The sequence below is a fragment of the Conger conger genome, chromosome 2 (assembly GCF_963514075.1).
Source record: "Conger conger chromosome 2, fConCon1.1, whole genome shotgun sequence".
NCBI classification, from domain to species: Eukaryota; Metazoa; Chordata; class Actinopteri; order Anguilliformes; family Congridae; genus Conger; species Conger conger.
The window spans coordinates 20944313-20959883 of NC_083761.1; the positions used below are offsets into that span (position 1 = coordinate 20944313).

At 46.5% G+C, this 15571-nt stretch overlaps 1 protein-coding gene across 5 annotated transcripts in view; it reads right to left on the minus strand.

The window, feature by feature from the left end:
• LOC133119819 (LIM domain-binding protein 1) overlaps positions 1 to 14892 on the minus strand; it is a 36071-nt gene extending 21179 nt beyond the window's left edge. For 3 of the 5 annotated variants that reach the window (XM_061230109.1, XM_061230108.1, XM_061230104.1), the window contains exon 1: positions 261 to 423. In XM_061230109.1, coding sequence (XP_061086093.1) covers positions 261 to 303 — 43 coding nt within the window. In that variant the 5' untranslated portion in view covers positions 304 to 423. Of the gene's footprint in view, positions 1 to 260; positions 426 to 12230; positions 12333 to 14864 lie in introns of those variants that run through there. The other 2 variants (XM_061230106.1, XM_061230105.1) reach the window with 2 other exon arrangements.
• Positions 14893 to 15571: the final 679 nt, after the last annotated feature.

The window sequence follows — 15571 nt, forward strand, 5'->3', positions numbered from 1 at the left end:
ACAACAATCTACCTCCCAGGTACGGGCATATATTTATGTACAAGAAACCATTCGTCATTAAATTTCCCATTTTCTTTCCCATGTTTTTTTTCCCATTTCCTAAGCAAGTCACAATCCTCCGCATCCAGTCCTGCCTGTCTTTGAATTCAATCATCGAGTTGGCTGTCAGTCAGTTACAAATAAGCAATATGCGAAGCCAACAGCTGTTTTCCCAAAATGCAGCTGTGCAGACAGGGAGAGAGAAAGAGTGGAGCCCCCACCTGCGGTCTCAAGCAGGTCCGCCATATCCAGGGGTTCTGTCATGTAGCGGGTGAGGTGATTCCACGCTGTGCACTTGTGGCTGGCAGAGTGGCGTTCTCTCTTTCTTCCCCAGGGACAGGGGAGATATCACCAACACCCAGACTGCCAGGCCAGAGGGTGTGGGTACAGGGGCTTGTGTGCAAACAGGCAACTGCTGTGGCTGCCCTCTTTGGCCTCCCCTCTGACTAAACAGGAAACCACAAACCAGGCCTGTCAAGGTCCTGATAACGGTACCACAACAACCCCCTTCCCCCCCTCTAGATATGAACAGTGTCATTGGGCAGGACGTTCTAGTTTCTAGTGACTGACAGGGAGTAATATCATCTGCGTTGGTTGGCTTCTCAGCAAACCAAAGTAAACCCACATTCAGACCAGGCCACAACCTCTGCCTCTTTTTAATTTAATAATCTACTTATCCTTTAACAGATATTGTTTATATTTCTACTTCTATTTCTGTTTCTATACTGAGTTCAGAATGAGGGCACAATTGAAGGCAACTGACAATTAAAATTGAAAGCAAGCTCAAGCTATAATCCACTGTTTTGTAGCTACTAATAACTATTCCAGTAAAATCCACAGAGCGAAAACTGCAGGATGTCACATTGTCTTTTTTCCACCAAAAACAAAAATCAAACTTTATGTGTCAACCTGGAAATTATACTGAAAACTTTGTGAAACCTGAGAAAAATCACAGGTTTCTGTCAAAATAAGAATATACTTTCCATTTGGATGAATTTAGTGGATTTCTTGCAGGACAGTCAGACAAGGCTGAGTGAATGAGAGGTTATAAAACTACAAGGTAGTACTTTTGGGATGGACTGGGAGTGTTGCCATATGGAACCGATAGTTACCGATGGTAACATCAGTTACTGTTCAAAACTGTGTCATGGTGACATACATTCTTTGCACAATCTATTTATGCAACACGGGTAAGAAAAAAAAAAACATGGCACAGTGACTTGTTGAGTTCTGGCACATTTTGAGGGGATGTGTTTTTTTAGTTAAATCGAGGCAGGGAGCATCGCCATAGTCCCACAGCACCATTCTGATCAACACCAGCCTGACAGAGCTATGACAGTGTTCAAGTTCCAGAACAATGATTCTCTCTCTCAGACCTGATACACTTTCCACACAATGACACAATATTCTTGGCTGATCATTAGATATTTTGAGCTTGAGCCAAAATTGAGTTGGACTGAGAAACTTGTAGGTGGATAGGAGGCTACTGACTAAAATAAAAACTTTATTTTCAATTGTACAGGAATCAGTTCAATGGAAGACCTGAAGAAAATGAAGATAAGAAAAAGAGAGGATTTCCTAGTCTAGTATTTCCCAGCCCGTGACCTGGAGGGGCATCTTGTAATGGGAGAGAGAGGCTTCAAGAATTCTAAAATGTGTGGAATTATCATTTGCTGATTTGATTTGATCCAATCCTATTGTTTAGATTATGGGCAGGAAAGCATTTTGGTTTGGTCACTACAAGCTGGTGATTGACAGCATGTTCATGAAATATTGTGGGGTCATGAAATATGCATATTTTTTCATTGTTCTCTGTTAATTAGGCATTTTTGTTCATACCTGCCTCTTTAACAAATCTGTGACAGGTGTTTTAATTGAACTTAATTAGTTGTTCAGTTCATTGTTACAGACCACTTTGACAAAGTAATTACTCTGAATCAGTAAAGTTGAATCTGACTATACTGTTAATATGTTTAAAATGGCAAAATGAATACAAATATATTACATAAATGCCTTGTATGGTGAATTATATTCTCCCGACAAATAACTAAAGCTTGACCCTGTAAAAGTGATGTCAATCCAGTTCAGCATTCAATTAGCAGCTCAATCAAATATATAATTTAATTAAGGGAAAACAGTATGCAGTGCACAGACGATCACTTGGATTGGGATGTTGGTTTAGCCAATCAGCTGAAGGGGGGTGACGGTCGGATTAAAAAAAACAGATTAATATTTGCCCAGTGGTATCCATAAAAAATTAAGTGATTTATGACATCTAAAACAGAGACAAAGGTTAGTAGTCTCGGTACATCTCCTGTTATTCATATAATTATTTGACAGGCACACTTATCCGAAGGCCGAAGAACCGAAAACAGCAGGAAGATTACAGTACAAAAACAACAGCAATTTAGCAAGAGTGCTACAGCCTGATCCATACACTCAGACAATTGCCTTGAAAAGCTATTACCTGCAATCAATGGCAAGGTCTTAAACTGCTCTGTCTTACATAAACTCCTGTGTGCAATAACTGATATGAACTACAACACAAAATCTAATTCTACTGAAGTCTAAAGTTATGTCGTGTGCTGGTACAGCCAGCGAGGAGGCAAGGAGCTATTGCCTCCAGTCAAGCTCAGGTTAAAAAATAAATAAATAATAAAATAAAATAAAATAAAAAACGAAGTCATAACAGCATACATGCTAACAGTGCAATCTAAGCAGCAGGCAGGGGTGTTGCTTGTTATCTATGCATATTGCAAAATGCTCCCATCGCACTTGTCATGCTGTCGCAACAAAACAATTACGCACAGAAGAATTCTGTATTATAAGTCCATCAATGTCAGCGCGCCACTTTGGGGACAATTATGTGTTAACTGGGTATTCTGGATTGCTTCTCCTCCCCGCATTAGGCGATAAATGTAGAGCATCCATGCAGCATGCATGAACACGTGAACACACACACCCCAGCTCCCCGCGGGCCTCGCGGCTATGCAGGGCTGGCTGGGAGTGATAACCCAGCAACAGCACTCCTGTGTGTGAGATCATGTTAGTGATTGTCAAAGGGCTGGGTAACACTGTGCGCTTTCCTCTGCCGCCAGATGTACCGGAACATCAGCTGCAGCAGCCATCGAAAGGAAAAGACTGTCACACACAAAACCAGAGAATCTATTCAGCCTTACAAGCAATGCCATATGGCTAATCTGATTGTGACATGGGTACAGTAAATTCACCTCTTAAACTGACCTCTCTGATACACAGCTCAATATTCATTTTCGTCAGACAACAGTGGTGCACCTCAGCTACATCCCAGTCAATGATGCTGCTTCTGGACTTTAATACAGGAAAATATTTGTTGTATCCTTCCATCTTAGTATATTATGATATCTCCGATCGCAATAATGCATTCACTATTTGGCACAATGGCAAGGACAAGTCATATATTTCTATTCAGCTCATCTCAAACGGTAGGCTGTTTTCCAAATAAATACCGTAGCTGCGTGTTATTTTTCACCCAGCTTTTGTTTAGGTCTAAAACACGAAATGAACGGCAGGTAAACGTCCAGAGAGCGATTATTGCCATCTTGTGGCGCTCTCAAGATTCGCAGAATTTCATTCCCGTGCGTTTGTTTTCAGATCTATACAGGGCAGTGATATAGCTCTGCGAGGATAACGTCAATAAATATACGGGTACATAGTAAAGGCGGGATTATATAATAATTGGAATAGTTATTGGATGTGTTATTTTCTCGTAATATGAACGTGAAACATGGCGTGAAAGTCAAGTACCACTTGACACGTGAGAGCGCCCCCTCCCCTCTCTTTATGGATGTGGGAAGCGGTGTAGCCCATAATTGGCATTAAATCCGAACAGCTTTTCTTTTCTACACCGATCACAGGAACATGTAAAAAGTCTGTACTAAACAAAGGAGAGGGTAAGGAGGGGCAGATTAGATTAGACAGCATGGCGCTTTCTCTTTGAAAGGGCTTTGATTAGCCTGCTGTTCCTCTTTGTGTCTGCTGTCTTTTTTTTAATGCAGTCCTTTGGACCAGGCACTTTGGGAGTTGGAAGCTGACCAAACACCTACACTGCAGGGCACCTACATCTCCGATTCTGCTTTGGGGGCTGTGTGTGTGTGTGTGTGGGGGGGGGGGGGGGTTCTTGCTTATTTTTACTACAAGAACAAAGGGGTTTGGACCAGAGAAGAACTGGAATTGACGTGCCAGAACCAGAAGGGATCTTGATCCTTTGAAGCCACTGTTGGCTTGACTTCCAGCCACACCGGTCTGCTGAGGCAACAACGATGTCTGCAGGTGCCCAGGGATGTGGAGTGAAGAACTGGTCTTATTCTACAGGAAGGGAGGGAGGCTGGGGCATGTCTCAAATCCTAATGCACACCGTGTTCATGCTGTGCTTTCAACAGATGCATGGCTGGTAATGTCTTGGTTTAGGGGTGGTGGGAGTTGCCTGGAAGTGTGTGAGAGAGAAATGTTGCTCATATATTTTTACTATTTCTCCAATCAAGAGCACCCACTACAGACTTTTTAACACTTTCATAACAGTCACGTTCACTTTATGTGGTCTTTAAACACTTTTCTTATGTAATAATTGCAATGGAAGCAGCCACAAGACCTGCAGTTAATCAACCTCATTTTATTAATAGACAAGAGTCCAGAAAAAGATATTGATTTCATAAAATTTGAAAACACATTGTTGTGACTGTGATGCAGTGCTATAATCCATAAATGTGCTCATTACTAAATGCTTACACTGCCGCCCTGCCATCATTTTTGAGCCTGGATACTGTCAACATGTAAGATAAGTTAATACCAGGAGCTCATGAATTAGACCAGTTGGGCTCATTTCCTATAGGGAGAAAACAATGGACCCAACCAGAAACCCCAGTAGTTACATCTAATCAGCTTGTTCACCTCGCTTCAATGCTGCCATCTAAACTACAACACAAAATACACTAAATACCTTTGTGAATACAACCAATACATTATTGTGTTTGAACAAATTGGCAGATTATTGTGGATGAGCAACCCATTTATATTGCACATAACCGCAGGAACTTTTATATAGACTTAAAGCCACTGCTTTTTGTTAGCCGTGGGTGAGGCTATGTTATGGCGGTTTGATGACAGTAATTCTGATGCTCGTTTATAAATCCAACGGCCATTCACAAGTGCACAGTGCTTAATGAAGAGATCTGAGTGCCATAACAGCGCTGGTTTTCAACACTTTTCACTTTCAATGGAAACTCTACACAATGGTGCAGGGACAAAGGTAAGCTAAACTGGGCTTCCCTGGAAGCCAACTGGCACAAGCTTTCGCGTGACGGCGCATTTCCCGTAAGAACAGCCTTCCTATTGTACAAGACTCTAACATAGCATTTTAAAACCAGTTTTTAACTCATGAATGCCCAGCTGTATTAATCAACCCCACCTGAATGCATGCCATACCACCAGGCAACCACTGCTTTTTTCCCCCACTATGGCATGTCACCTGTCGTGGCGCAGTCCTCACATTGCAAGAGTGTATTTGCGTAGTTGCCACAGACAAACCATGCGTACAATTGACCAGAGGAGTGTCCCTCATCTGACAACACTGGGAAAATCTAGCCAACTGAAACTCTGTCCCCCCTAGGTGGTGTTACAGCTAATTATGTTTCACCTTCTGAGGCTGGCAGCCATAGTCAGCACAAGCATGGTCAGGATTGAACAGACGATTTCATGCCTCATGCCCACATACTCACATTTATATTAGCATTTGAGTTGTTCAGGAAGTTGTCTGAAGTAATTGCTAAAGCATATGTTTACATTTTTAAGTGCTGGAAAAAAGGGAAGAAGAAAAACCTGAAAACCAAGCCAGCTGTGGAAACACCTGCCTCCAGCAAACACAATATCTAACAAAACAGAAATAGGAGTATCCTTGTACAACTGACACAGAAATGTGTACATTTCACATGAATCAATACAGACACGTGCAATAACGCTTGTTCATTATTTCAGAGCATCAACCAATGGCAGTTAGCTGGTTAAAAGGCCACTCGTTAGCATTAGCAACTGATTTGCAACAGTCTAAACAGAAAATGGGCATTTTCCTGTCTGTCCAGCTAAATGAATAAATGAAGAGATTTTCATATATTTTCATATTTTTGTCCCTTTGACTGTGACTCAGCTCGTGCCAGTAAAGATTAGAGGAACGTCATGCTACATTGGAAGCCAATACAGCCCATTATTCCCTTCAATAAACTGGTGCCACTGAACTATGGGAAACCCTGTCAGAATAATATGCTCCTGAGGTAAATTAACTGTCACCATGAAGTATGACTGTTTGACTGTCATGTCCAATAGGATGTGTCTGTCAGAGAAGTACAGCAAGGAAGAGCCAATCAGAAAGGGGATGACATCATTGCAGCTAGGAGCAGGAGAATACTGCTATCACAGCTGGGAAAAGGGCGATGTGTGTGCGTGTGTGTGTGTATGTGCTTTGTAGGGCACATGGTTGCATGTGGTTTTGTTGTGGGTGCATGTGAGTACATATGTGAACTAGGAGTTTCATGTTTTTTCACACATCTTTCTGGAAATCTGGTTCTCCACAACAGCAGCTGTGGTTTGGGGGTGACATGTGTTCTAAAGTTAGTGTGGTGGTTCTGGGACGGAAAGATGTTGATGTCAGCACAATGCAGACCTCCTTTCACTGCGTTCCACTTATACAGAACACCCACGGGTATGCCAGACAGAAGTATCAGTCCACACAGTGACCACATTGACAATATGAAATGTGATTATGATATGATTATTACACTAAACGTATATAGCATATAATGAGTGGCAGTCAATAAGAAGGACCCCATGAAAACAAACAGAACATAACAGAAACACAATTCATACACTACTGAGGCAACACGCTTTTTCCCTCCATATTATGATTAATCAGGTTGTGCTCCGCAAAACTGGTATAACCATATCACCCCAGAAGATAGAGAGAAAACGCCTTAACGGAGAACAGGTCCAGCGTTTCCCCTTCCAAAACATGCATCTGCCACACCTCTGTTATAAAAGTATTTTTGGATTTGCTGTGTAAGTCAGAACAGGGTTATTCAAGTTCCCCGCTTCTTACAGGTCAGGAGGTCACAGGCATAAGGTCAGAGGTCATAGAGCCTGAGCTGAATTCTCTGAAATGAACAATGCCTGCTCTGGCCTTCCTTGCCAAAAAGCCTTTGTCTCTTTCTTCACAATATGAACAATACAAAAATGCCACTCTGTTTCTCTCTCTCTATCAGTTACTAATATCCCTATTTTGCTGTTCTTTTTGTCATAATCAAAATGGACAAGATGATTTCTTTAATGACAGCCTCATGCAGAAAAATGTGTTCTTTTCAGGCTGGTCAGTTTAATTAACTACAACATCAGCCCATATTCTTTAGCTTTCAGAGGCTGCAGTCTGGTCTGCGAGCCTGCTTTGACCCAACCTGCTACAGACCTCTTTACTCTCTGCAGACAGCCTTCATAATCCAGTCTAGCTCCTCACGATTGCAGAGAGCTTTCTGTGTGACGCACTGTCTTCAAATACAGCCAGCCACCCCCCCCACCCCCCCCACAACACAAGGCCACACGTCATTCCTCAAGAAAAAAAGCAAAACCTTGTCCCTTAACTCAGTGTCCACTCTACACTGTATCTCTCTCTCTGTCTCTCTGTCTCTCTCTCTCTCTCTGTTAGCTGCTGGAGGTGGGCCTCTCTCTGTGACAGGAGGCAGCGGGGAGGTGCCAGAGAACAGCACAGCTTCCCAAAGAGGAAGTGGCGGAGGGGAGGAGGGGTGGGGGGGGGATGACACATCTCTCTCTCTCTTTGGCGCTGATCACACCTTGCTGGGGGCCAGACAACAAGCTCCCGATTGGTCTCTCCTACACAGGAAGCCATTTTGTTTCGAGCCCTCTGCTGTCATGACACGGGGTCTGTGAGGCTTTGCGACAAATCACACACTAGCAGGGAAAACGGGGCCAGGTCTGTGCCCTCCCTCCAGCGGGCAAACCCCCCCCCCCCCCCTCCCCCCAGCTCTGCCATCTCCTGCTTCTCCTCCTGTATCGACGCGAAAGAGCCCCAGCTTTGTTTGGTTGCCATTTTAGTTTGGTGCTTTAAGTCATTTTCCCTCTAATCAAGGGCGCCATGTGACTTTCTGCATGAGGTGGCACAGCTCCCTCCTGATGGCAAACGTGTGTGTGCGAGGGAGGGAGAGAGGGAGGGAGAGGGAAGAGAGAGCGAGGAGTATGTGTGTGTGTGTCAGGGGGGTTTGGGGGGGAGGCAGGATGTCGTGCGGCGGGGGGGGGGACGGGGGACGGGGGAGGTTGCAGCACAGGCAGTCTATTTTTACAGGTTTCTCTCAACAAAAGAACTCCTTCCCTTTCACTCATTCCCAGGCAGCGCCGCTCTTCGACACATCGCATTTGGTCGCATTTGGCAAATTTTGACACACGTGTGCGTACGCGCTCTTGCACGCACACATACGCACACACTCACACTCTCACATGGTAACACAAAACACATGTTCCACCCCCCTCCTCCCCCCCCCTCACAAAACACATAAGCCTATCCCAGTTGAGGATGATGTCATCAGCACATGTACAGGCATATGTCTGTGAATATACACGTACACACAAACACACTTGCACATACTCACACGTGTGCGCACACACCCACCGACACACGTGTGCACACACACACACACACACACAGTGAGCGCAGCCTACATAGGAAGGGGGTGGATCCCTCTGTCCAACAGCACAGAGGAATGTAAACAAACCTGACTGGAAACAGGGCCTGCACTCTGATTCACATTAGAGCTCTGCATCAGGGGCACAATAAGAAGGCAGAGACAAGACACCCATAGAACACAGCCCTCCAGACCCCATGAATGAATCCAATGTTTTAATGGGCCCTTGGAGACTGAAAGGATCTGGCTCCAGCCAGGATGACCCATTCCACTTCTTCACATTTATGAGAACAAATAATACAAAATAGGATGGCAGAGCTGTGTACCGAATGCACAGATACAAATACTTGTGCATATACGCGCGCACACAGAAAAACAGCTTATGGAAAAACAACGACAACAAAAATAAACCCCTGACTGTTTTGGATGGAAAGAAGCTTGATTAAAGCCCCCCTCCCTCCCTTTTCTTGTCTCTCTCTCTGGTTCTCCCTCCTCTCTTTTTCGTGCCCCTCAAAAAAGAGAAAAAAAGGAGAAGAAGGAGGGAAAAAAAGAAAAAGAAAGAGAGAACAATCAAGCAGGACACACGTCTCTGGAAATTTCCATGACTGCGCTCATAAAATATGTACCGTAGTGAACATAATCTGCTTGATTTTGAACGAATGCTAAACCCCCCCCCAAAATGTTGGCCTGTTTATCATTTAGACTGCCAGCAAGGCTTTCAGGGCAGGGACTTGCAGCGAGATAAAAATCAGCCCCGCTGAGCCTTTTCTAGAAAACTGTTTGCATTGTCTTGATCGGGAAATGTAGGGCTCCCAACCAGTCTAAACTTGCATCTTTTTTTCATTACGTCCAAAGCTTGCTCCAATCTTCCTCTGCGAATGAGTCTTTGAACGTAAAAAGAGAAGACAAGGAACAAGCGGGAATAGAGGAAAAACTGAGGACTTTTTACTGACGGGGAAGCGGTCAGTTATTTTTTTGTTCGGTGAATAAAATACGGCTCTACCGAATACGGCTCTGAAACCTTTGTGGGCGTTTTGCAGTTAAATAAATGCATATTCACAAAAATGGGAAGGGCATGTTCCTCAGCCATGACAGTGCTTAGAACTGGCAACGAACAGGCACAACACATCACCCCCCCCCCCCCCCCCCTTAACACCAATCTGCCCCATGCCCACCTTGTCCCGTTAACAGGTCAATAAAACTCATCATCTCCTTGAGCACGGATGGTTCTGTTTTTACAACGTCAAAATGCTAAACGAGTGTATGTGTCATTTGAGAGGAGAAGAAGTGGCATGTTTGTTTGCTGCTGTTGAAAACGATCGTGGCTTAATGACCCAATGAAACAGCTGGGTCTTACTGGCCCGTCTGACTAACAGGGCAGCGGGGACCGCTGGTGCTAATGTAGGACACAGCACAGACAGGGTCACCCCCACCCCCACCCTGTGAAAAACAAGACGAGCCATCGCACCACTGCCAGCCCTCACCACTCCATATATGTGGGGGGGAGGCAGCTGCTAGGGCCCATGAAAGTCAAAAGCTCCACCCTCTCCTTGCCCAGAATGCCCATTTACACTGTTGGAGGGTGCTGGGCTTTGCCAAGTAATGTCTGGCCATCGCAAGCAGACATCAAGCACCCGGTGGGGCCTCTGTATGGCTGCGGTTTTATGTTTCTATGGCAACAGGACGCATTTCTTTGTTGGTCGGCACCTTGCGTCATCCGTGTGTCCACCCAGCTTGGAGATGGCGCCCTCTGTCCTACCTGGCAGTGGTTGGAGGAGAGGAACGGGTAGAAGAACTGAGAATGTGCAGATCTACCTCTTCTTTTGAAACCTTATCCCCCTGTAAGGCCCACACCAAGAGTGTGCAGGCTCAATTTGCTGGCTCTTGGATTCCTGAGAACAAGGTTGTGGGTTGGGGGACTGGGAGAGAAGGGGGTGGGGCTGCTCAGCTTTCTTCTGCCTGGATCTCCGGTAACATGTTGTTTAGATTTCTCAGGGTGGGGGGTAAAGGTTGGGAAGCGAGGCTTGGATCAGGGCAGGTTCCGTGCCAACGCCAGGGTGCTGATCCCAAGCCGAGCCGAATCTCCTGATCCTCCAGGCCTGGATCCCCCAGTTTCTGCCAGTCTTGGACCCGGCTGCCCATAAACACCTTCTTCCCAATCCTCAAAGCCAACCGTACATTCAGTAACTGTGGGAGAACAAAGTAACCAGAAGTAGCCCAGGTGGACAGGAGGGTCTGGAGGAAGAGACGAGAGTGCTGGCCACTTTTCTATGGTCAAATGGACAATCCCACCCCAAAGTGTTCAGGTCATAAAATGGAGAGGAGAGTCTAGGCTTGATTTGATTAACTTTTCACAGGTGTTAAATTTGAACCCACTCATACAAAAAAAACCACTCCAGGACACCTGTAGATTCATTTTAAGGGATGAAAAGTGGGAGAAGTTGTCCCTAAAGGATGAGGGATGGCCACATAGCTGTTCATGTAGAACTGAAATTTAAAAAAGAAATTGTCTCTAAGAGTCATGTTGCTAACTTCTGCTACAGCATAAAAAACAACTGGTCTCTCTCTTGCATTCTCTCTCTCTGTCTCTCTCTCACTCTGTCTCTCTCTCTCAAACACACACATCCTGTCTCCTTTGAGAGTCCAAATGTAAGCACCAGGATGTTGTCTGATCAACTGAAATGAGAAACAGAGCCAGGGTCCCCACAGTGCTTCCATCACTGAGTCACAATGTAATGATATCGCAGGGCGGTGGATAACCAGAGCCAACAACACAAAAGCAGGCACATGTATGCACACACACACACAAACACACCCCAAACCCCCCACACAAAAGTGTGTGCAAACTCACAAACAAACAAAACTTCAGAGATGTCATACCTTCCTTAGTTCACCAACACCAGAGTCATAGAAGTCACCCTACTTCCTACCTCAGTCCTCACCCCCCCCCCCACAAACAGCTCTCTACCTGGGGAAGCAGCACGTCCCCCTGTGCTGGTACCCTCCAGCCACGAGCGTTCATTTCCCAGAGCATCTGCTCTCTGTTAGAGCCATAAACACCAGCCACAACAACAGCGAAACCCAGGCAACTTTCTCTCCAGATGTCATCTCTGTTCAAACTGCTGCCAAAAACCCAAACAAATCCTGCCTTTGTCTTTCACTCCTTTTCCCTCTTTTCCCGATCCCCCACTTTAAGACATTTCTGTCCCGTCCACGCTAACCGTATGTAAGAAAGAAAAAAAAAACGTGTCACATGTACTTTCTGTGTGAAACATGACACCCGTTTCAAAAAATATCTGAAATACCTGCTCTAATGTAGTTTTTGTCTGTGAAAACCTTTTGGTGGACAATGTCACAAAACCACCACCGCCCCCCGCCCCCCACCCCCCGCCCCCCAGGGCCTCGGCACCTCTGCAGCGCGACGTAACACTGCGACCCGACCACAAGCTGAAGGAGAGAAAACACGGCACTTACCAGGGCACGCACAGCCTCCTACAGACATCTTCTCACATGTTTCTCCCCCTCTCTGAGCGGAATGGTCTTGTTCCCCCCACGCGCTGTTAGCATGGACCACTTCTGAGGAACAGAAACGGGAGGGGGGGCGGGTGGGTGAGCCGGGGAGGGGGGACGGCAGAGGGGGGGGAAGCAGAAGGAGACAGAGGAAGGGGGCTGAAAAATCACACACGCGAGAACGGGAAAAAGGAAGAATAAAAAACGAAGGAATGGGAGCTCTCTCTCTTTCTCTCTCCGAGAAGCAGGAAGAAGGAATTATATTCCAGCGGCTGCTAGCTGTGCCTGGCGCTCATCAGTATGCAAATTGCAATACTGGTGGGAGGAGAGTATGTGAGAGTGAGGGGCAGAGAGGGAGTGCGTGTGTGCATGTGTGTGTGAGAGAGAGGCACAGAGAGCGAGCGAGAGGGAGGGAGAGGGAGAGAGAGAGAGGGAGAGGAAGAGAGAGAGAGAGGGCTGTCAAAGTGACCTGTGAGACAGATTTCAGAGAATAACAACCATGTGATGTCGTTTTTTTTTTTTTTTTTTAAAGATGTACTGGCTATTTTTGCCCACCGCTGCTGTGGGAGACAAATTCTCCGGAGGAAGCCCAACTGAGGAAGGCCTTTCCGTGGGACTCATTACCGTTCAGAACTGCCCCCCATACCACCACCACACACACACACGCACGCGCGCACACATCACGCAGAGAGCTCGGGCTGCCTGGCGCTCTCTCTCCAATCGCTCACTGGAGTCTGTCGCACAGTTTACCCTTTCAGGAGTGAGACACTACGCACTACGCAACCCCCCCCCTTACCACCACCTCTCTTGTTTCAGTCATTACTCCCACACTCCATCTCTTTCCTCTCTCTCTCTCTCTCTCTCTCTCTGTCACTCATTTACCCTCAGTTTTTTTTATTCTGCAGATCTGTTGCCCTGAGCAGAGCAGGGAATCGTAACCCTGGCAATTACGAGCAGGCTCCGTGGATTTTTTAAGAACACGACACCCACGTGGACTGAGGGAGGGCATGCAGTCCCAACAGTCCCACCAACCCCCAATCCCCCCCCCCCCCCCCGCCCGCCCCCTTGACCTCCTGCTCTCTCAGCCCCCTCCTCCCAACAACTCGCTCATAATCTCACCACTCACCATCACCCATGTACATCGGAGCCTGGCCCTATTTCAGTTTCCCATCAAGCCCTCAATCCTAGTCTGGATTATTCTACCCCGTTCATGAACTCTCTCTCTCTCTCTCTCTCTCGCATTGACTCCCTCTCTTCCTCCTTCCCTCTCCATCTCGAGCTTGCTCTACTGCTCCTCCTCATCTTGAGCGTCTCCTCGCGAGCCACGGAATCTCACACTCCACTGAACCCCGCATGCTTCCTGTCAGCCCTCCTTTGTGGTCTCCCCCAGAGATCTCTCCCAAGCTGCGAATCGCCCGCCAAATGGCGTTTCCATCTGATCTCCTACAGTACACCCCAAACACTCTTTTATTTACTGCCAGTTTATCACCCTTGCTGTGTCTGTGCCAGCAAACAAATCAAAGCAAAACAAACAAACAAACAAACCTGTTTTCACAAAACTGACCGACAGCTGACCTATTTCTTTCCACTTGTTTCTCCTCTGATCACCTCGGCCGGCCCAAACATCGAGGGAGGAGGGTTAAAAGTCCACATTTCCCCTGAGCCGAATTTGTGACCTGAGGATCGGCCGTCCGAGCAGTCGTAACAGTGATCACATGGAGCAACTCTGTGTGCCTGAGAACCCAAATCAGCAAACCATTCCAACCTCTGACATTTCCTGAAGCAAGTTTTGCATTCCTTCGTAGAGAGAGAGGGAGGGAGAGAGAGAGAGAGAGAGAGAGAGAGGGGAGAGAGAGGAACAGAGAAAGGAAGAGAAAGGGGGAGAGTGGAACAGAGAGAGAGACAGAAAGGGAGAGAGAGAAAGAGATCTGGAGAGTGACTGTGGTTCTGTGGAAATAGCTCTTTGTTATCAGAGGCAGAGATGGCTCGCTGTAACTACTGGGAGCCCGGGGAAATGCACTTTGCCACTGACTGATCAGATTCTCTCTCTCACACACACACATGCACATATTCGCAGCGCGCTCAGAGAACAAATGGTCTCTCCCTGACACATAGCAGCTCAACAGTGTTGCCTGACTAGAAGCTCTGCACCTGCTCACTCTCTCTACACTCACATGTACACACCTTTCACACCACTGCCATCCCGCACACACATGCCGATCATCCGCTCAGCTCTGACCAAGAGCACCATCAGGACCCCAACACCCCCCCCCCCACACACACAGACACACACAACCCCTCACACAAACAAACACACCTACACAAGCACACACACACAACTGAAGTCCCCAAGCCCTACTTACTGTCCAGCCAGCAGCAGAGTCAGCAGTAGAAACACACTCCCCTGACAGAGATAGGACCAAATCCAGCTTATACATACACACACATACACACACACACAGACACTAACACACACGCTGACACACACATACGTGCACCTAAAAAACATCCATCAAACAGCAGAATTATCGCCACAGCGACACAGCACATAAACAATGGCCGTCTCTGTGGCGGTGATGTAACCTCAGGAATCGTTACCTCCCTTCCCTTTGTTGGTCAGCCTGCGCTGCGTCTTGTTGCACTCTGAACAGCTCGGGGATGACACTGAGCAGAGCTAATTACCGTTGGAGGATATAAAAAAAGAGAGGAGGAAATAGAGAAAGAGTAGGAAGTGGAGGAGCGAGAGCAGGAGGAGGCAGGAGGGGGGGTGATGGAGGGTGCGGGGGGTGTGTGTATGGAGGGGGGGGCAGCTCACAGATCCCCGGGAATAAAGATAATGCAGAGCCAGAAAAACTTCTCCAGCCGACATGCAGTACCCGGAGAGGGCACCGTTGCCATGGCAACGGCAGAACGGCGGCGGAGCGGGGCACGAGCGAGCCGACGCGTCGCCCTCATCTGAAGCTTGTCGGGGGGGGGGGGGGCTGCGCATCTCCTAAACTCCTGCCCCCCCCCTTAATGAGTACCTAAATTAACTGGACAATGTTAAAATTACCAGACACCCCCCCTCCCAGCACACACACCCTCTCTTGTGCTCTCTTTTCTAAGAGACTGTGATGTCAAGCTCTTATGGAAGTGCAACATATATAAATATCTATAAGGCATATCATCACATCTAATATGAGAAATATACTATGCTATTCCACTTTTACATTTTAATAATAATAATAATAATAAAAATAATAATAATAATAATAATAATAATAATAATAACAATAATAGTTCATTCTTTCAATAATTACTATTAG